We start from the raw sequence: 22294 nt of genomic DNA on the forward strand, positions 1-22294 counted from the left end.
TCAGCATAGTTAAAATGCTGAACATTTTTGCTACTTTCTCTCTTTTTCTTTCAGAAGAACCGCTATTTTTAATGCTAAGTATTTGTTTACCAGAGCCTTTTATTAGTTCATGACACTCCATCAGTCTAAATAGTTCAGCATCATAAATCATCAGCTCTGCTTGTTTCCACCAATGGCATTCAGTCTAGTTCTGCTTAATTTAGTTGGCTAATTACATGCATATTCACAACAAGCTGGAAGATGGTAATGTTTATGCCGCACACTATGAGCAGGGTAGTTCTGCACACAAAACCCGGCTCTCCTGAAAACGTGTTTTTCCCCATCTGCACCTAAATTATTACAGATAACAACAGTGTAATGCTCCGGGGAAACCGAAATGCCACCTCATAATTCTCTGCACACCGCATCCGTCACATTATACGGTCCCACTCTTTTTCACAAAGTAGATCTATTTTGAAAGATGGTGTGTTTGTATTAAAAAGAAAAAGGTGCAGGCAAACAGGTGATAGAGATGAATGGGCAGCAAAGCTTTTACCCCCCAATCTTCCATATAGAGAAAACAAAAGATGGGTTACTGACAGCTGGCCAGCCAGAGCCTCCATGTGGGTCAAGCTGGCGAAGACCTGCCTGCTTCTGTGCTCCGTGAGGGATGGTTGCAGTGTTGTTGTGTGTGGCCAATGTGTGTGAGTGAAGATAAGACCAGTGGCAGCGGTCTGAAGACGGCAGGACACATTTGAGGCTCATGAAAGAGGGCTGTCAGCAAGGTTATCAGCAGGGGTTGTGGCGAAGCTGCTGTTTTCAGAGGCAGAAGAAGCAGAACTGTAACTGAATCAATTATTTATTTTAGAACATTAAACTCAGGGTTTCAGATTCCTGGGTCGTTAATGTCGTAGAGGTTCACTAAAAAATAGTAAAACTTCTTTTTCCAAGACCTGTGATCTCCTGCAGGAAATGTAAAGGACCCTGGACAACCAGATGAGGTATCAGTGTTCAATCCTACTTCTGTTATTTTGAGGGTCAGATTTCCCAAGGCAAGATGTCCACATCTGTGGGTGGCTGACACTACATAGCTACGGCTAAAACACACAAGCCAAGAGGTGCAAGAAGACCTTTTCTTTGTCTGACTTGCCCATTTCTTTTTAAACAACTGTTGCTTTACACGAAAAATACACTAAAAGCCTGTGAATTAACAGAATAGATTTTAATGAAAAGGATAAACGTGTTCATCAGTAATCAGAAGAGATTTTAAGTTAAGAAGTTAAGACATTGTTATAATAATCCTATGAGGTAAAATCCCGTTTTCAGAGTCTTTGCATTTGTTTTGACTCTAACAGATGTTCTTGTGTCACATACAAAGAACTCTTACTCATTTGTATTTTACATGTTTGACCAATGTAGCCAATCTATTACTTTTGTCAATTTCAATTTCTTTATTATTTATTTTGCATTAGTTGTTATGATTCTAATTGCATTGAATGGATAAATTAAAATTGTGTTGATTTTACGTGTTTGACTAAGAATGTGAAACTACTGTTGTATTTAAGTGTACTGTACTGGTGCAGCGTTATGAAATAAATTTATAATTCTACACATTTATTTCTGTGTAGAAATAGTTAATTCATCACTATTTATTTTATATTGAATCGGTCATTTCTAAACCTCAGATATCTATTTCGGTTTTGAATGTGAAAAAAATGGATCAGTGCAACCCCAGTTTGGCAGATCAAATTTAGTGCAGCTGTCGGTTGAGGACCACTGAGTCATTGTTTACACACTCTCAGATATTTGTCCTCTTACACAGATGGGCATCAGGACCTCCCACTGCTCACTAGAGCCAATTTGTGAAGCTCTCTGAGTAATTGAATGAGATTTTATCCTATTTTTGCAATTTATTCCATTGAAAGGTTAGTAAATAAATTTTACCTGACTGGAATGGATTGCTTTTTTTTTTTTTTTCAATAACATATATTAGTTTTCTTCTGGGATTTTATTGTGGTACCAAAGTTTGGAGCATTAGTATAGATGGTGAAATTCTGCTGGGTATCCATACACTTCATCTCCAGACTCATCCATCACCCTCTGAGCTGCCAGGAGGCAGGCAGGAAGGGGTTGTGGCGAGTGCGTGTTTTCAGAGGCAGAAGAGTGAGGATGAGTGATTAACCAAACTCCAAGTACACAGCCTCCCAACACCCTAACAAGGCAGGAAATTTACATTCCATTGCATACCTGTCAGGAGATAGTCCAGTAGTGAATAATAACAGCAGACCAAGTGTCGTGAAGAGGCGAGTTTGCGAGTGAAAGGTGCGAAAGAAGGGCTGCCGCATGGCGCATTACTCTGCTTCTCTTCTTTTACTGCTGATAAAGATAAATAGTCTCTGAAAGTGATTGTGCTACTGTGTTATTCCATAGAGGCAGCCTGTAGGTAGGGGTTTGTTGTTTCACACTCAACTTAAAAAGTGATTTTAAGGCTGCAAATGTTGATTAATCACCACTTTTTTCAAAGAAGCTTTGTTTCCATCAAATTTATTAGCATATAAAATGTAAATGTTTTTATGCTTCTGAAACAAGAGGGCTGAACATTAAATAAAGTAATGAAGTTAGGGTTAGGGATTTGGAAATCTTAAAATAACCATGGGTACTGCTGTTTTTATAATACTAGCTCTTATTACTAATAACTAAAACACTAATGATTTTGTCTTTACTCTAAAATAATAATAAATGATTTTGGACAAGGCTTAGTAAAAAAATGGAGATTGGTACTGACCACCACATACTCATCAGTGAACCTTTAGCATAAAGTACAGTCAGGATGTTATTGTTTTAATTTGTTTTGTTGAAAACTTCTAGTTATACAAGCCCCCCAAAAAATGACTAATAGTGTACACTAAATATTAAAATATTTCTATGAAAACCAAAAGACCAGAAAATCGAGAAAAAGGGTCACCAGAAACCAGATAAAAATCAGTGGAAGATAGCTCTAGTAATCTGGAGGACGGCTAATCATAGTGGCAGTGGCCATCCTACTCAAGAAATGATAATGGGGATTGCACTACCCATCTACAATCAAGCTCCCAAACAGTTATAAAGTGATTGATGCACTGATGCATCTGAGATCTGTCATAGTTCAAGTATTCTCTGCATATTAACTATCAACCTAAAAAATAAAACTTTTTTTGCCACCAAATTGGAGAGAAAAAAATCCATAAAAATCATGAAAATAAACCATGTTGAAGACTGCTGTACTTTTCTTTGATCCAATATTTTATTGGCATTGATTAAGTCCCAATGTTGAGACAAGTGCAAGTACCTAACAATTATGGAGTTGTACGAACAATAGTATGTGGCTTTCTGCAAATTAATCAAAGGTGGGTTAAATACTTCAATGCTTTCCTCTAAAGAGCAAAGCAAAGTTGTTATTGGAAAGAATTTCTCTGGCATTTTTTTGAAAATTCTTTCTGACTTTTGATTCACTGATATTTCTGCCATAGGACCTGTCATTTCAATATAGTACATCTAAGCTAGATTGCATCATGTGTATGTAAAATATGAAGGGTTTATGTGCACTTCTACTAACAGAAACCAGTTGAAAGAATGGCACAGCCTAGAAATTTACATACCTGTATTATTTCAGATCCCGGAAATAAAAATGCAAGTGTCAGAAGACTATGATGTTAAGATAAATAAAGTAGGTGGAACTGGTTTCCAGGAGCACACTTCTATACCAAAGAGCTGAATGGAATAACATTGAAGTTAGGGAGATTACAGAGATCAGACACACACCAGCTTACACTTCAAAAGGTAGGAGCGTTTGTGTAAGCCTCTTGATGTCTAGATCCAAGGCTGGTCAATGCTGATACCTGAGAAAGCAAACAAGTTGGTTTGGCAAAGCTTGTGTCTAAGATACCTTTCCGTTTTTCAAACTCATTTTCTTTTTTGTCTGATTGCAGGACCTCTGTATGCACCAGTGCAATAATCAAAGCAGACATGCATTCCTCTTTAAAGACACAACTTAACTACCAATGTCTTTCATTCCAAGTCAACCATCTGAAATTCCAGAAGAACTAGGTAAATCATCATCAAAACAGGGGGTACTGTTTTTAAGGGGAGAGCTGAAACAGGAATGTGTTAGTGAACAAAACCCTAAACAATCTCGTCTGAATACCGTTTGACAGAAAAATATTGAGGGGGAGAAGGTAAGGGATTAACTTTTAATTTCAGGCAGAAACAGAGCAATGGGAGGACATCAAAGAAGCACACAAAAGTTAAGCAAAACTTTGGAGTATGACAGACGAATAGATGGTTACATGGCAATTCTTTCAGCTCAGAACTACTTACAGGAATATAAGAAAGTCCTTTGTCATCAGTTTTCTAAAATCTTCAAACCAACTAAGATTTTTCAAAATATTATGATGTTTTGCTGTGTTTTCAGGCTGACTGGGTTCACAAGTGATATGATCTTTATGTAATGTGGATGTTACAGACTGGTACTTTCATCATATGCTAAACACTCCCCTCAGCCTATTCTTCCACCTCTTCAAATGAGATTCATGACTTTGCAAGCTCCCTGTTGTCACATGAGACTACACACACTAAAAGTAGATGCATATTAAAACACAGCCCTTCTATTGGTCTTATGGCTACCAAGTAAATTGTAAGTGAACCATCTCAGTGATTTTAGACAGTTATCAGAGGTAACATCTCTATTTAGGGGTCCAAACTGGAAGAGCCAAAGGAACGTTTATTGCTATTGTTACTGATCTCTTCGAAATTAAATAGTCATGCCTGCACCAATAATCTGATGCAAAATTTATTATTGCTTAAACACTATTTCACAATCAAAAAAGATCAGTATTCTTGGATAATTCTCCATGAAATGGTGTGGCCATACCAAATTTAAACATCGTTTTGCTGTACTGCAAAATATACAAAATCTGGTGTTAGGGTCTGAATGTCTAACACAGTTGCACGTCCTATAAATTTTCCAATTTTAAACATATCATTTTTGAAGTCTGACATTTTTGAAACCAGAAATATGGCAATAAGTGTTCCCAACTATGAAAATGTCCAACAGGGGAAACCTCAAGGTCGAGACATTTTTTAAAAACAAGTTTGTATTTTGAACACTTGTTTCTTCTAATCTTCAACCTGTCTTATTTTGTCAATTTCATCCTAGCTTGTTTATCAAACTTAAGTAGAATTCAAACATACCATAGTGACAGTATGTTTTTTAATTGTAAAAACATATTGTCCATATCATTTCTGTACATGTTTTCCTGATCATCAGGGGATGGGAAAGAAAGTGCACCCTGCAGAGACACTTTTATAACTCCTTCCAAGTCTAATTAACCTTGAAAACATGATGTTAAACATAATGCGGAGAAATTATTTCAGAATTATGTTGCGAATATGGAAATACTGACAACACATGCAGGCTCATTGAGTCCCCCTGACCAGGTGCGAGTGAGGATGTCTGAAGGATTTGGTTTTAATAGTAAATATGGTCTGCTGTGATGCATGGTGAGTGTGTCACCCAATCTTTCAAGCAGTGAATGACTTAAGCACAATGATGGAAAATTACAAAAGCACTACAGCTAATTTGCATATTCTTGAAGAGAGTGTTTAAGTAATTAGTAGTTGCAAAAATAAAGTATTTCTTGATTAACGATTAAGTCACGTCAGTGTCTTCAAACACTTCCAAGTCTGAAATATAAATTTAACAAATATTTTTTGATATACATAGAGAAAAAACATAAATTATTTTTAAACGAAAGCTGCTTGATACAACAATTTAACAAATTAGAATAGTTTTTTTCTATTTGTAAATTACATTTTTAAAGATGTTAAAAGTGTGCTTTTTTGGTATTTTTAGACATAACAGCCAGAATGGATACATGTTGTTTCTGTGTATTCTGAATTATCATTCTGAGTTTGCACAGCCAGTCAGCTGTAGAAAGGAAACAATATGCCGCGTTTTCTGTAACTGCGGCTCTACAGTAAAAGGGCCGTAGAGCATGTCAGTGTTTCTCTAACTGCAGTGTTAATTGTTTTCTCTCAGCTGCGCTCTTGTAGCTGCAGAAGAGTTTCGCCCTGAACACCCATCACCCCACCACCTCTTCTTCTGAGCACCAGCAAATGTTAATTGCACTTGCTACACTTGTATCTATAAAGGGCTAATTTGAATAATTTTTTCCAACCATTTGCCTTTTGGAGTCCACTTCAAACCCCATGCAGCATCCTGATAATGTCATTCGAATTAGGCCACATTTTACATCATTGATTATAGTGGGTCGATTTTGAAAAAATGGCATTTTAGATCCAAATAGGGATGAAAACAGGACTAATTAACCTTCTACAAAGAAGGCTTTTGGTGGGCCGACTCAAAGGCAATCCTACTAAGACCTTAAGGATCCCCAAGGCATTAGTGTCTAAAAAGAGCATACTTTATAAACAGAAAGAAAGACACTTCCCAGTCCATTTCCAGTGGTACCTGTGAGGGATTTAGAAGAAGTGGAGTCCTTTCTTCCAGGGGGATCTGATCCAGTTCCACTTACAGAGCCCTCGTAGCTAATGCAGTCATAACAAAGCAGAGCTGTTCAAGAATAAAAAAAAAGAAAAAAATACGTATAAAGAGAAAATGGGTGATAAAAAATATTCAAGGTAGTAGATTTTTTTCTCTAACTCGAGTTCAATAGTTTTTTGTAATTTGAAGTATATATATGTCTTCCAAAGGCACAGTCTTTAAAGGAACAGCCCTGTTTGATGTTATGGCTGTGTTAGCCATGCTCAAGCTCTCAGGCTACAGTCGCTACCTGCACCTACATGCATCTGCAAACCGACCAGCCCCCTTCTTGAGCAGCTTAGGTATCAACTCATTTTGAAATGGAAGGTGATGGATCATAACAGCAAACTTTAGCCCGGACACCTGCAAAATGAATCTAGCAGGAAAGAAAAAAAAAAAGATAAAAGAAGTATAAACTAAGAGGCTAAAGCAGCAGCAGCACCATCAGAACCATCAGAACCTGGCAGAAGCCTATTACAAAATCGGTTGGAGCTGGAAAAGCAAAAGTCAAGTTAGTAAAGCAAAAGAGAATTAACGAGTCATACATTTGACATATCTATAAAGAAATGTCTGCAAAACTAAACAGAGATTAACTGTAAGAGGTACAGTCTTAAGTTCAGAAAGGACAGCAACATTGCTCAAGAAACAGAACAGAATTTAGAACTGAGCTGAAGTTTAAGTCAGGACCAAAGGAGCACATGCATCCCTCTCTTCACAGAAGTATATCACAGCCAGTTTCAACTGCACCTACTGTTTAATATTCACCATGACTGGGAACAGATAAGTTCAGGCTTATACCTGCAAAGGCTTTGGAAATCCTCTCCTTCTTCCACTCCCACGGTTGGTCGTACTCTTCCGGGGGCCGCTCGTCATCCTGGGGGAGTCGGCTCTCCCTGGGGCAACGTAAGCGCTCAGGGTCGGAGTCGCCGCCATTTTCCATTGGCTCATATGGCGTGTCGTAAAGGGGCAGCTGCCTGACAGATCCATCCTTAGAGCCTCGACCGCCAGATCTGATCTCTGCAGTCAGAAGAAAAGATTCATAATTACTGAGAAGTTTCCTTTAAAAAAGTTTCAAGATAAAGGTAACAAGTTTCAATGCATATACTATGAATCCAAATAAGAAAAGATGAATGAATGGATGAGGACAAAGTCACAATGAACAAGCTGCTTCACAACCAAACAAAAATATGCTGTATGTATAAAAAAGTGACAGTAAAATAAGTTTATGCTTTCACTTGCACTTTTTTTCAGTCAACACGTTGTGTTCTTGCGAATGACAGGTATCTAAAAATTGTTGAATTAATGTTTTTTTTTCCTTTTTCTTTTTAAATTTTGTTTTGTTTATTGCTTTTCAGCTGCTTTTTTTAAACTTGTTATAGAATGGTTAAAAATGAGACATAAAGAAAGTAAAATAAAAAAATATGCTAAAATAACTCAATGCGGCAATATCTTCTCGTTAGTTAAACTGCAGCCAAAACATAACATACCTTTTCCAGTTATTGCAATATCTAGTGTAAGAGGTTCTAATGGTCTCAGGTGCACTTCAATATCCTCTAAACATACAGCTCCCTCCAGTGTTATTACCACCCCCAGGTAGAGATGTTTATGAAAGCTTTGAAATAAATTATGCCACTCTTTATTGCAATTCTCAAACTGTAAACTTTAAACATTTTATCCTAAACATCATGCTTTGGGGTGCTTTTTGAAAAGAAAGCAGGAATGCAAAGACAGAGCAAAATATAGGGTAATCATAAAAGAAAACTTGGTAAAGCCTTCACAAGATTTGAAGCTGCAGACAAAGTTCACCTTCTAGGAGGACTACAATACCAAATGTACACTATGAACTGGAGTGGGAAAATTTAGATACAATCATAATCCAAGGTTTAAAACAAGAATGTGAGGGAAGATTTAAAAATTTCTGTGCAAGACCCACACAGATAGAACATAAAACATATAAAAAAAAGAACACAGAATAAAAATACTCTGAGGGCAATACTTCAACATAGATAATTTAATTTAGTTTAAATTGCAAATGCATGGCACACTGCTGTTTAAATGTAAAAACCCAACAATTGAAGTGTGTGGTTCTATGAGAAAAACTGTGAAAACTTTTAAGGCAAAAATAATCTCTGCAACATGCTATCTACAAGCAAAAGAAAAAAAATGCCAAAATGTCATAATAATTCCACCTCTCCACTAGAAAATGAAAAACACTTTTAATTTTGGCCCAGCACTTTCCAGAGCAACCTCTCAGAGGGATCAATTTGTGCCAAATCAGAGATTTAGAGGGAAGCTGAAATTTGAGGGCAAGAGAAAAAATAGACACAAAAATAGCTGCTATGTCAACAAGAGTAGATTTTTATCTACAATGATTGTTGTGCGAAAACGTGCACATAACGGCTTTTTTGTTTTTTGTAATCTTCAGACAATAATACAGTATGTTTTAAACTTAGATTTTCAAATCATGAATCAGTTTCCAGATCTCCGTCTTTTCTGTAGTTATGCCTCTTGTAATGTCCTCTTTTTAATCTGCAAATGTGCAAAATTATCAAAAACATACAGTTCCCTGAAAGGATGTGTGGGCTGCTGAACTGTCTGAAAAATTTACTTTAATGCAGCAAATATGCTTATCTCAAACACCTCAAAGACGGGATAAAAGTGCTTCCCTGAGAAACAGAAAGCAGCTTTTCAAAAACACTTAAATATAACTTTTTTGTGTAAATAGCGAAAGTAATAGCAAGATCACAATTCAACCTTGAGTCTATACTTTCCTTTTTTATTCACGTTGTAAATCTACTTAACAGCATCAAACCAAAACTAAGACACATGCCCACCCCTTTTCCTTCTCCATGCAAGCAGGTAAAAAAGACCTGACTGCTAATGAAGCCTTGTGCCCTTGAGAGCCCCCCCGCTTCCCTCTCCAGTCTTCCTCTACTCACATAAAGTTGTTAGGAGGCGGCACCCTTCCTCCAAGGCCACATGAAGCTGTTAGACACCAGCACAATCATAGCGCAAGGCAATGTGAAAAGAATGAAATATTATGCCACACTACTGCATAATTGCCTTTTAGCCCAAGGGAGCTCTTGCGGAAAAATGAGCAATGCGTTGAGCCTAATGGAGCTAGCCGCTACTGGTGATGGTGGTGGCTGCGGTGAGGCAGAACGAGGCAAGGCTCGTTCCACAGTGTAAGCCAGACAAACCTGCAGTCCTTGATGTAAACAGTAAAAATACAGCTACAAAAAATTGGGCGAAAAAGTCATTTTCATAATTTAATTAAAAAGGTGAAACACAGACATTTTACACAGTGTGAAGAAATGTGATCATTTCTGCTAATTGTGACGATCATAAATAATGAAAAAACAAAGCTGAGTTCCTCAGAAAATTTAAGTGTTCCATTACACCAAAAAAATTTATTTTCCAATGTAGAAATATCCACTTATTGAAAAGTATGTCCATGTGCTGTGCAGAATACTTATTTAGGATTATTAAATCCGCTATTGGTACTTTTGGATGTGTGATCAGGAGAAGTGGTCTGGTAGAAATCTGTACTGACTTCGAACTTTATAAAACAATTTGGATCAACATCAGGAAATGACATGGCTCCAAAGATTTTTACTATTTCCTAAAGTTTAGAAGGTCTTGAAATACAGTCTTGTGTTGCTTATTGCCTTGAAAATCTACCTAAAACCATTAAATGGAGTTTGCTTCTCTGAATGATATAATAATTTCCAACAATATATTTTCCTTCCACTCAATTTTCCTTTAGTAAGCATTGATACAGATCCTGATAATAGCCACCTGCAAGTGCAAAACACAATTATAGCTTACACTCCCATGGAGAACAACAACAGAAAATGTATATATTTAAAGGAAAATTAAAGTAAGCATGTGTGTAGTGAATCCATATACGGTAACCGAGTTTCAGTTTTTGAGTTGAATCACTAAATATTGCTTATATCATTTTTAGATTTTATTTTGCTTGCAAGGAAACTGATATCTCTAGAATAGAGTAAAATAAGCAAAGAGAAAAAAAAGAAAGGTTTTACTATTGATAAGATGAGTGATTTCTGCTAGGACGAGTCTTTCTCTGTAGTTATGTACCATTTGCCGCAGAGAACTGGCTCTAATCAAGAAGTTTTTGTTTGGAGATTGCTGCCCTCTTGACCCCATTTCCCTTCTACATCCAGTCCTTCCCTCCTCCTGTCATTTTCTGTCCATCTCCTGGGCGGGACACATCTGTCCAGGGAAATTATGGTGATTGACAACACCGTGGGGTTGCATGTTGGAACACAGCTGCAGTCTGTCTTCTGTCTTAGGTTTCTATCCTCTGCTGGGGATCAGAGGTCAGGCAGCCACGCCCTCTCCCTTTCTGCTCCTCCTACCTTTCCTCTCCCCGGATGTCCTGAAGTTCCTTTCCAGATGCGCCGTTTCCCCTCTCTTTTTATAACCTCTCACATCTCTTCTATTGAAGTCTGATTTATTTCCTTATTGTCACTCATGCACTGTATATATCACATGCACTTATGAGAGAATAAGAAACACCAGGGTGAATCATTATTTAAAATAACAGGTTGTTGCTTGAAGTATTTAGATGAAGCTGGCATTCTACCTTTTAGGAAGGAGGGATCAGAGTTTATTATAACTGCAGAGCATGGACAGGCAGAGAGCTCTGGATTAAATCAAGCAACATTACCAGCAACCAACCTGGCAGCAGCATCCTGCTGCACACAAAGAGCTGACCAGACCTCGAGGTCCTCATCGGCCAGACCACTCTAATCTCGATTGTCCTTGTTTTCTAACAAACTGATTGCATTTGCAAGAAAGTGGAATACAACTGGATAAATGCTCTTTGATTGTACGCCTGACGCTTTTGACGTGAAGAGAAAATACATTTATCTGCTATTGGACTTCACTGCCGCTCATCTGCACCCACTGAAATGGAAAGAACCAGTTTTCAGAGGCGTGGGGAATATCTGGGTTTGATTGAGGGCATCTCTTGCGTGCGATAAAGGATTAAATGTAATTGACTTCCCACACCTGGAATACAATGAGCAAAAATCACTTAGACTTTGAAGGACTTTTCCTCCTGCTTCATCCATTGAGTTTTTCTTTAGAAAATGTTATCTTTTCAGGAAGGTAAAACATTAATGAGGTTAACGGAAAAAACAGAGAAAAGCTAGACTTCATTCACTCTCCTTTTGTTTCTCCTGTAGACATTCAGTCGACTTCAACTGCATAACTGTTGTATGTCTGTTGCTGAAACAATATGGTCAATGTGAAAGAGATAAGTCTTAGAATATGGATCTATGTGAAAAAGTTTGCCTGTGAAGAAACAGCAGCGACATGACATTGAGATTTTCCTGGAGTTTTGAGTGAACACAGTTGATCTTGAGATGGAAGCAGGGACATTTTTTCTCTTTTTTTCTGCTTGATCAGCGGTTGTCCACAAATACCGAGTGTCAGAGAGTGGGCTGACAAGCAAAGGTGATTGCTCCTTGACCCGTGGCAGCCTTACTGAAAGTGCCATTCAGCTTGGTGAATAAAGCTGAAAGATACTCTTGTCTCAAGCTTTTCATACAATAAAGTCCCACAGTGTTTGTGTTCAAATGTTGCTCTCATAGTTTAAAAGAATTAATTAACATCAACTCTTGCTTATTTTGATATAATTTATGTCATTAAAATACTGCAGCCAGTCTGTTGGTTTTTTCTGTAAGCACAACTCATTTAACCGTCTTTAAAGGAGGATGTGTTTTTGTGGGTTGCTATGCCTTTGTCAGCCTCCTGTGGTCCAAATAAAAACAGCAATAAAGTGTCTCTTCCTTTGTCTCGACTCAGTGCGCCAAGCCTGCGGTGGCTGCACACTGAAGCATCTGTTTGTCACGTGTGTAAGTATATGTACATGTATATATAGGTACATTAAAGGAAAGCTGTAAGCAAAGAGTGAAACCAATTCTCTTTATCTTTAGCCCAGAAAACAAAACAAAACAAAGAAAAAAAACAACATATTTTTGATCCTGCATTATTTTGGGTTCAAGCCTTCATTCTGTTTTTCCTGTAGGCTGTCCTGTCATCTGGGCTGTTGATACAGAATGACGTAACTTGCAGCAGGATCTACAGAGCCAGGTCACCTTTATCAACTAAGAGATATGGCTAAACAGTATCTTAATGCTTGCACTGATGTGTGTTAGATTTCTTTTTTGCTTCAGTAGACAGCCGAAGGGAATAGAATCTGAACACTGTCTTCACCAACACAGTGACACATACAGAGATTCATCTCCCCATTGGGGCAGAGCGTAACCCTAAAGAGACAACACAATGAAAGCAGAAAACAAGACAAAGGCGGGTGATGACGGAAGTCAACCAGACAAACAAACAGAGATGGAGAGAGAGAAGGCAGAGAGCTTTGGGAAGAGATGGCAGAGATGTTTCAAAAAAAGAAACCAGGACAGAGTGTATAAAGTAAGGGAGGAGAACATTTGAGAAGAAGAAACAGGCAGGTGTTATCAGCTTCCCACAAAGGAAAAGATAAACAAAGAGGCTGATACAGGAAGTTGGTGTGATTGATGGAAAACAGATGGGGAATTCTAATCAACACAGATTATTTAAAAGTAAAGACAAAAGAAATCAACCAGTCAGGAAGGAGACTATCAACAGGATAGTTTCATCATGCACTGCACATGAAAGTGTGGCAAGAAGAAAGCCATCATTAAAGAAATACCAAAGAGTCATATTTGCAGTTTGTTCCAAGCTTTGCAGATGACTGTACTTTGGTGAGACGAAATCAATAAGTTACTATTTTATCCTATTAACAGAATACAATGTGCAACAGAAAACTAACACAGCAAATCATCCTAAGCACATCATCACGGTTGCGGTATTACACAGTCATGAATGCTCAAAATCAGAGAATCTTGTTACAGCTCATTTAAAGATGCAGGGGAATCTCAGAAGAAAACCTCAAGCTGTAAAAGAGCTGATACTGGTTAATGACCCTGAGCATGCAGCCAAGGCTACAATGTAATGGTACACATCAACGCATCTGTGGCATGACAAAAAAAAAAAAAAAAAAGGGTTCGATTTGTTTGTTATCCAGTCTGTCTGAGGTTAAACTATTTTACCAAGAAGAATGGGCATACTAATTGGAGTCTCCTTAAGTCTGCAAAGCTGGAAAACAAATAACTGACTTAAGGGAAATTAATACACGTACAAGAACCCTTTTGCACATTTATTAAATGTGCATTTAAAAATACTGAAAACTAAATTCTTAATCCTTACACACTATATTGTGTTGGTTTATCACAAATATCGTTTAACTTTGTGGTTGTAACGTGAAAAAATGACCAAAAATGTTGAAGGGTATGAAGACATTTGCAAAATACTTTACCCACCAAAAATTAAGGCACCACACAAATCAGTGAATCAACATCAGGAATCATCCCATCAGCATTGGAATATTTAAGATTGGACCAAGGTGTTGAGTTGATTATGGCAGACAGATCCTGCCAGAGAATCATGGTGCTTGTATCAAGACATAAAAGAATAAGCTAATGAGATAGCAAGAGGTCAAGAAATAAAAGACAAACAAAGAAACAGAACTGTCATTTCCCTGCCATTCTTAAAAGATCACTAATTGAAAAAGTCTGGCAGTAATAAGGGATTAACTGGATTTACTGTTTACAAAGAAAGATGGTGCAACACTATAAAGCGACTCTCTCGGATTTGATCCTGCCTCATTGTGTGACGTTAGCAATGCCTCAACTATGCAAATGTGTTCTCACTGCAGGGTGGATGCATGGATGGTGGCATTGATTCTTTGCAAAGCGTAACTGCAATTACGCCTCCTTAGGACTGAGGTGAAAGCTCATTAATAGGAGATGAATTGGTACAGCTCATTGGAAAGATGCCCATCTCCCTACATGAATCACAAAAATCGCCCTCACAGCAAGCTATCACAGCTCTGCAACGAACAAACCAAAGTCGAGCATTATACCACCATCAACACATATGATGAATTATTTGTTGTTCCCTTCAATTCCACCACAGCAGTAAAAATTCAATTTGGATGACAGTCAGGGAGAAAGAAGCTGGCATCTTTGCTTGACTCACACAGAGAATGTCTCAATGTGAGGCAGTGACAGGCTGCTTGGATGATGCTGTTGGATTCGGAGTGCCTCAGAGCCTTCCAACAGCCGAGTGATTTTCCTGCAGGCTGCGAATCGGAGCCACGCTCGTTCTGTCGCTATTGTTCCAGCACCAAGATAAGACTGGCGGCAGATTAGAGGAGAGTGCACCCAGAGTTCAGGTTGTGTGTAGCTAGTGTAAAGAGAACCCTACAACGTGATTGGTTTTGGAAGGCAGAGGCGAAGAAGAGAGGAGATAAGCAGGGTGCAAGAGAGGAAGAAAGGAAACGGACAGAGTGTAAAGGAAAAAGGCAAAGCATTGGATTCAGTGGGCGCCTGTTGTCATGATGCCTAATCTGGTTGGGTGGTCACAGAGGATGCTGATGACACGTGGACATGCCTATGATGAATAGCCACTTTATGCCTCGGCACCAATGGGGGTCAATAGCCCATTAATGGTGATAGGCCTCCAGCAACAGTCAGCAAAGACCCGCTTGCACCTCTTCCTGCCTCAACCTTCAACCAGCTCACATTCCCCCAGGAGATGTCAAGACTGCTCACTCCACTCTTCTCTGCTGGGATGAGATGAGGAAACAAAGAAAAGTGGAAGCCAAGTGTGTTCAAATAAAGACATGGGCTGAACAAGGGTGATGTAGATGAAGTGGTTGCATTTATTCATATTTTGCCTCAAGTTACTGAGTTATAGACTGTCTGTTTGTATTTTTTAACTGGATGTTGCCAGGAGCAGCTGGTGGGAGGTAACCATGTCAACTTCTAGTGTAGGTCAAGTGTGACATCTTCATTAGGACTTTGATATACAATCCTTACAACAAACTCCACTTGCCAAAAATGTCAACAAGAGTCACATATCTGAATCAGAACAACATGCCATCTTGTGCCAGAGGATTTTAGAACCAGGCCTTTCAGTTTTTAAATTATCTTTCTGGATGTAAGCAGTGGCTTTGACATGAATGATGAATTAGTGCTCCTCAAGGCTTAAGATTCTCTACTAGCTAGTAATCTAGGTCTGAATGTTTATACTACAATACACCCCTCTCTATCCTGATCACACAGTCACTTATTGTCATACAAATCCAGATGTCCTACTACGTGTCTTCAAACTGCATTTGGCATTATTCAGTCCAGAGAGAGGAAAACATTGTTGCTTAATATTGCAATGACTTCATTGATTGCAACCCCACATATTCCTAAATCTTCTTTTTAATTTCTCTTGCTTTGCACACATTAGTATTGCAATTCAGTATATTTCACACCTCAAAACTAAACTCCAAATACTCAAAACTGCATTACATTGGACTGAAAATTATTGGACTGTTTTGTAGCAAGCGTCCCCCCAGTTTTTTTTTTCTTCAGTTAATTTCTTGTATGCATTACATTACCACTACTTTTATGTAGCATGTTTGTTTAAAACTGAGAAATCTTGATTGTAATGCTAATTCTAATACTTTAAGTGGTGGAAAAATCTCCTAGAAAGAATATGAGCTCTTAAGTCCCTTTATGCTTTATTTTTTCTTTTATGTGATAATCCGCTAATCTCTTGCCAGACCAAAACAAAAAGAAACTGCAACTGAATAAATCAGGGAAATGAAGTTGTACCACTTGCGAGCTGAGCGTAGCTGACATTCGCTTTAGTCTTGCTGAGCTGTCGCTCGTTAGCACAGACTGATGCACGCTGAGACGCAACACACATATTTTACACACAAACTGGGTTCGAAGCAAAGGTCGACAGTATTCATCGTTTCTTGTGCTACCATTGAACAAACTGAACTCTGCACGACCTAATTTTTAACTAATAGTCAGGCAAGCCTGAACTACAAATACATATCAATATCACTTAAAAAAAACAAAGCATGTTGTTACAACATCAAGCCTGAGGCTCACTAGGAGTCATATCAAATACACATTATAATAAAGATGCAGCAAAAGTAGTTAAACAATTTTAATTGGTTAAATAGTGAAACTTTAATCTTCTCAATGTCAAAAAAAGAGAAATGCTTTGGAGCTTGAGGTTGAAAGGGGTGGTGGTCGGGGGAATAAGGGAATGCTTGGTATTGATTTGTTCCCTTTATCCTGGATGGCTACTTTTGCTGAAGCACCGCTGGGACCTGTTTACCATCCCATCCAGTCTAGAGGACAGGCATGTCCTCAGGGAAGTGTGGATCAGAAAAGCTTTGGCATTGCAAACAGTTACACAAGCAATGACCATGTTCTTTTGCTTGTGTGTGTTGCTTTGACCTTCAGAGAAATCCTTACTCCTGGTCTGCGCTCCCTGCATGATTACACATAGAGAGAGTAAATAACATTGAGCTGGATTACGCAAGTAAGCCGTTAACAGTGTTTACATGGCTGAGTGTGATCTGATCCCGGTCACCCTGCTCTTAAACACATAAAACACAACATCAACAACCAGAAAATTGAACAAAAAGAAGCTTGAAGAGAGCTCATAGAGGAGGAAAGTTTGTAATAGGGTGACATTACATCACAACCATTCACAGGTTTTATGAGCTTCATCAGAACTTCGAAGTTAAAATTCACAACTGCCAGAATTTTATAAAATTGATGCAAAATATCTTGAATAGACTGGTTCATATCCATTTAGCCAAATGATCTACAATCAGGAAATAAAACTTCACCTTAATACAGATTGTGATTTCATGCATAATTCTATTATTTGTGAGCCTCAACAAAAGCATGGTAAAAACAACCAGACAAGTGGCTCCAAATCCATTTTCTGGGATGGTTTTATTAGATTTTCATGCCTAAAGTCACTCCCATGTAAGCAAAATGCTAAATAGATTAACCCAATTGTGAGATATGGCAATCAACCATAGATTAATTAAAATACAGTGCTGAGCAACAATTGCTGGCACCACTAGTGAATATATTAATCTCACACTGAACAGGTTCAACATGGAAGTCTGAGTTAAAGGATTAAAATGATACACTTCACCCAACGACCTCTCTGTCTAAAAAAAGTCTGCCATCTCTGATCCCTGTCTGTGTTCACCAGTACAAAGTGAGCTGCACAGGAATCCCCCAAACCCAAGCTGGTGTGTGTTGCCATGTTGTTTTCGGCTCTCTTCAGTTTCTATCACATCAGCTGTCAGATAGCCCAGAGAGAAACTTCGGATAAACTCCAGTCAGACCTTTCAGTTCGGGCCAGCCTGATTCAGAGTGACGGGGCAGATGGACTGCAGGCACAGAAAATATAATCTGTCTGTAATGCTGCACACCAAAAAAGGATTCTACCCATCTTACTTTGCATGAATGAAATGGGCAGTTCCTTATAAAGAAGAAGACCTGGATCTCAGTTTGCATGTGCAGTGAAAATTAATGTAGCTGAAACTGAAAAGTTAGAACAGATATGCAGATGCATCTCAATAAATTAAAATAACTTAAAAAAAAAGAAAAGTAAAACCCATATACTAAGTAGGTTCATTACACACAGTGGTACATTTAAAGTGTTTTTTTTTTCTTTTATATTAGAGAATGTGGCTTATAGCTAATGAAAACTATAAATTCTACTTCTTTAAATATTTAAAAAGGATTTTTAATACATAAATTGTATGTTCCAATTCTGACTTTAGAGTCATGGTTGTGAAGTTGTCCAGGAAACTTGTAAGTTACAATGGACCCTTGCTAAAAAGCTGACTCTTCACTGATTTTTGTCTTCAAATATTTTAACGGAAAGTTCAATGAAAGGAAAAACTGTGTGAAAAAGTTGCCCAAATGTCACTTTTAGAGGATATTGAGGCAAAGCTTATTAACAATTGTGGACTGATTGTCTGTTAAGCATGCCACGCTCCAAATATGTAAAGTAATAAATAAGGAGCTGCAACCAAGTATTGAGATTATTTGTTGTGCAAAACATGGGTGTACTTTTTTTAAATATGAAAATTCTTTCTTTTATTATTCTGGTGTTATAAACATTTTTGAGCAACTAAATTGTGGGTTTTTACTAGCCGTAGGTCACAATAATTCAAATTCACAGAAGTAAATAGACAAAATATATCCCTCTTGTCATAATGAATCTACACAGTAAATAAATTCACTAATGGGAAGGATTTATGCAAGTCCATATGTTGTCATTTAAACCTTTTGTATGTCTAAACACAGTTAGGGTATGGTCCATCTTCATGCACCACAGTCTAGATAAGAGGAATGAACACAGTACTGCAGCACAAGCAGAGGCTTGTTTGCATTATTGTCTACCAAATCACTGAGGCTCTGAGGGGACATACAAGATAAGGAACATAACAGAAGCTGGAAATTCTTCACCTCTGAGATACATGAAGATGGTAAACGGTGACGTTGTCCTAGCGGACTACAAAGCAAGTTACAAAGACTAAATTGAATTAATCCAGGAACACTGCATCTAATGCAATCTAATGCTTTCTGTCAAGTAAAGTTACTTTCTTAATACATAAAGCACTGTAAAAAATCTTATGAGTTTCATTTGGTCACTAATAGAAATGCTTTCTAACTTTGATTTGTTCATAAGCTGTAAAAAATGATGACCATGATCACTGAAGCAGAGATGGATCTGATGTGAGTTACATTTTTTATTAAACATTTTTGTCAGTGATATTATGTTATACCATTTTTTGGGAGTTGAAAATTCATGTCTTTCATAACTTATTTGTTGTTCATGTCACGCCACGTAAAAATAAAAATTCTAAATCCCACACTGGTTTTTGGGTCAATATTTGACAAAGCTGTGTGGAATGATGCATAATTTTTTTGAGGGATGCATTTTTTAAAATTTCATTAGCTCCCACACGGCTTACTGTTAATCAAAGGGCTTTAAAATTCATGGGGCGAGCTTGCACATCAATAGTGCTGAGCACCTGCCCCTGAGGAGTAAACAAGACAACACGACAGCTAACTAATAAAAAGGAAGAGAAACAAGGAACCCAGAGGATGTTATTTCCACTCAAATGACAAGAATTCATTTTGTAATATTGTCAATTTATGTTGTGTGGCCACTTGAGAGCAAGTTTGTGAAGAAAAGTTAATAAGTACAACCAAAGTACAAAACAAAACTCAGACATCAGCTAAGCATCAATCTAAGCAACATCATACTCATATTTTACTCAGATTTGTTTTGTTTACACTTACTTAAAGCTTCACTTAAGAAATCAAGCTTATGTTGATAATGAATGAAAGAAATAACAGAAATTCGTGATAACACTGAAAGCAAATTAGCCCTAAGGGCACATGGCAGAAAATGAGAGCTTGTAAAGACAAAAGTTGTAATGTAAATCTTGACTAAGCTAGTTCTCACACTAATGAGCAATGACTGCCACTCATATATACACTGTAGTTCATAAACTGCTGGAGTGGGACCGGTTTATAGGCCCTTGAGTAACATTGTGTAGGTGGAAGTTAACAGATTTCCAGATTACTCCTCTGACATTAGTCTGAAGAAGTGCTGCTGTTCTGCAGCGTAGCAAAAAAAAAAAGACACTGGAATTCGCATGTCTAATTTTGATGGCTGCATTGGCGAGATCCCTGCAGGAAATGTGTTGCAACTGAAACAAAATCTCATTTCACCATTGTGTTAGCTATTTGTCTGTATAACTGCTTTGTGCTCAGATATCTCAGGGGTCTCTTTCTTTTGGGATAACAGACTTTTTGCACTTCAGCGCCTTTAAACTTCCTTTGTTACAACTCAAATTTGTTTTATAGTCTTACACCAATTTGCAAAAGCGAGCACACATAAAATTAAAGTAGTCTCACTGATTACATACTGTTGGATACACAGTGTTTTCGGTTTCTGTTTATAAATATTAGTTATGAAATTATGACCACAACAAGATAAGTGAATCACTGAGTGTGGAATGTATTACATGATTTCTCCATGTTACAACACTACTCAAAAGTATTATGATTTGAATTTAAGATCTACATGATTAAGAAATAACTATACATTCATGTTTGTAATTAAATTAGTAAAAGAAAGAATAATAAGCCACTTTCACAAGCAGACTAAACAGGTGAATTTATAACAAATTTATAGCATTGTCATCTAATGCATAGGTGGCAATGCATTCGAATAATTTACTGCACAGCAACACTGTAAATTCACAAATGTGCTGCAAAAGATCATTCACAGCACATTTGTCAAAAAAAGTAGTATCAGGTGTATGACTAACACCTAGAACAAAAAATATGGACATATTTAAGACTTTGTGGTTACAAAAATGTAAATGATTAAAAGCAATACTGCTTTTTATTTCTTAAAGCACTGCAGATTCAACAATGATATTACAATAGCCTGTCTGCAATGTGATAATAGCATGTTCAAATATCATGTGGTCTTAGTCAGCATCTATGACAAGTAAGAAAAAAAGAGTTCTTAACATTGGTGACCAAGGTTCACTTGTGCAGTTACAGAGTGAGGGTTGGCCCATGTGGTTGGATCCAACAGACAAAACTATTGTAGCTGGAAGGGTCAGGGATGTAATGGCAAAAAATGGGGTGGTCAAAATGTTATGCTTGATCAGTGTATGAAAACCACAGTAAAAGAAAAAAAATATTGTAATTAAGGTATATATATCTAAACAGACTATAAAAGTGTCATATAAAGGAAACCATTAATTGCCTCATCCACCTTTATAACCAGTCAGAGCTCTATAATGATAGTCCATGTCTGTTGTGCCAAGCCACATGCTTGAGTTTACGATACCTCTGCTGGCTGAACCCCAGATATGTGGTTATAGCATGTGACAGAAGCTTCTTCACCAATTTTGCCAGCAACAACAGAAGTCCCACTATCGTAGTTGCCCAGAAACCTCTGCCTAATGTCCATCAGCCCACAGCTGAGTTTTATAGTTCGATTCCACCCAAAAAACATCCTGATCCTGTAAAAAAAACAAAAAAACAGAAACACTCATCCAAATAAAACCGGATGATGCTGAGTGAGTAATTTTAGCCTCATCTGCTTCCCAGATCCAATAACGAATAACTGCCATTGTGGAAAAAGGTTGAAGAGAGTGCCAAGCTGCGCTTCATGCTACTGGCAGGGCAAAGAAACACAAAGGACTCCTTGTCTATTGTATTAAATATGCTATGCTATAGATAGAGATGAAAGTAAAAGCAATTCCGATTGGTAGAGTATTTTTAAAATAAGGCTTTAAAAGAGGTGAGGATGCCTTTTTAGGAAGAGAACATGCAGCTACTTCATCTACTGGTTCCCTCAGGAGTGTAATCATCTTTCCTGTGGTTTGGCTGCATCCTCCAGCCTCAGCAGGAATGTGTGCTGCATCGCCAAAATCCCCTCGCCAAAATGAGGATGCAAGCAAAACAAAAAGAGCCTGACCGTTAAGCAGAGTGAAGCGCTTTCTGCCACAAGAGCAGGGGGCGACTGATTGTAAGGTTGTAAACAGCTGCATAGCATGTTTTATAAAGAAATGCCAAAGTTCATTTAGGCCATCTCCTTTTCAACGTCACAGTATATAAAAGAAATACCACACCGCCTGTTTTTCCACAATAATTATTTATAAACTCAACCACTTGGGCGCACACAAACACTAAAATCTTCACCACGGAGGCTATAACCGTCTATTACCGAGGTCTTAATACCACGTCAGGG

General features: G+C 37.8%; 1 protein-coding gene across 4 annotated transcripts in view; it reads right to left on the reverse strand.

Moving 5' to 3' along the window:
* The window catches only part of zgc:158464 (uncharacterized protein LOC791139 homolog), a 103859-nt gene that overhangs the window by 26444 nt on the left and 55121 nt on the right, over window positions 1-22294 (reverse strand). For 3 of the 4 annotated variants that reach the window (XM_044142756.1, XM_044142741.1, XM_044142731.1), the window contains exon 3: window positions 7358-7576. In XM_044142756.1, the coding sequence (XP_043998691.1) occupies window positions 7358-7576 (219 nt within the window). Of the gene's footprint in view, window positions 1-6487; window positions 6590-7357; window positions 7577-22294 lie in introns of all 4 variants that reach the window. The other variant, XM_044142749.1, reaches the window with a different exon arrangement.

The sequence above is a fragment of the Gambusia affinis genome, linkage group LG02 (assembly GCF_019740435.1).
Source record: "Gambusia affinis linkage group LG02, SWU_Gaff_1.0, whole genome shotgun sequence".
In the NCBI taxonomy this organism is placed as follows: domain Eukaryota; kingdom Metazoa; phylum Chordata; class Actinopteri; order Cyprinodontiformes; family Poeciliidae; genus Gambusia; species Gambusia affinis.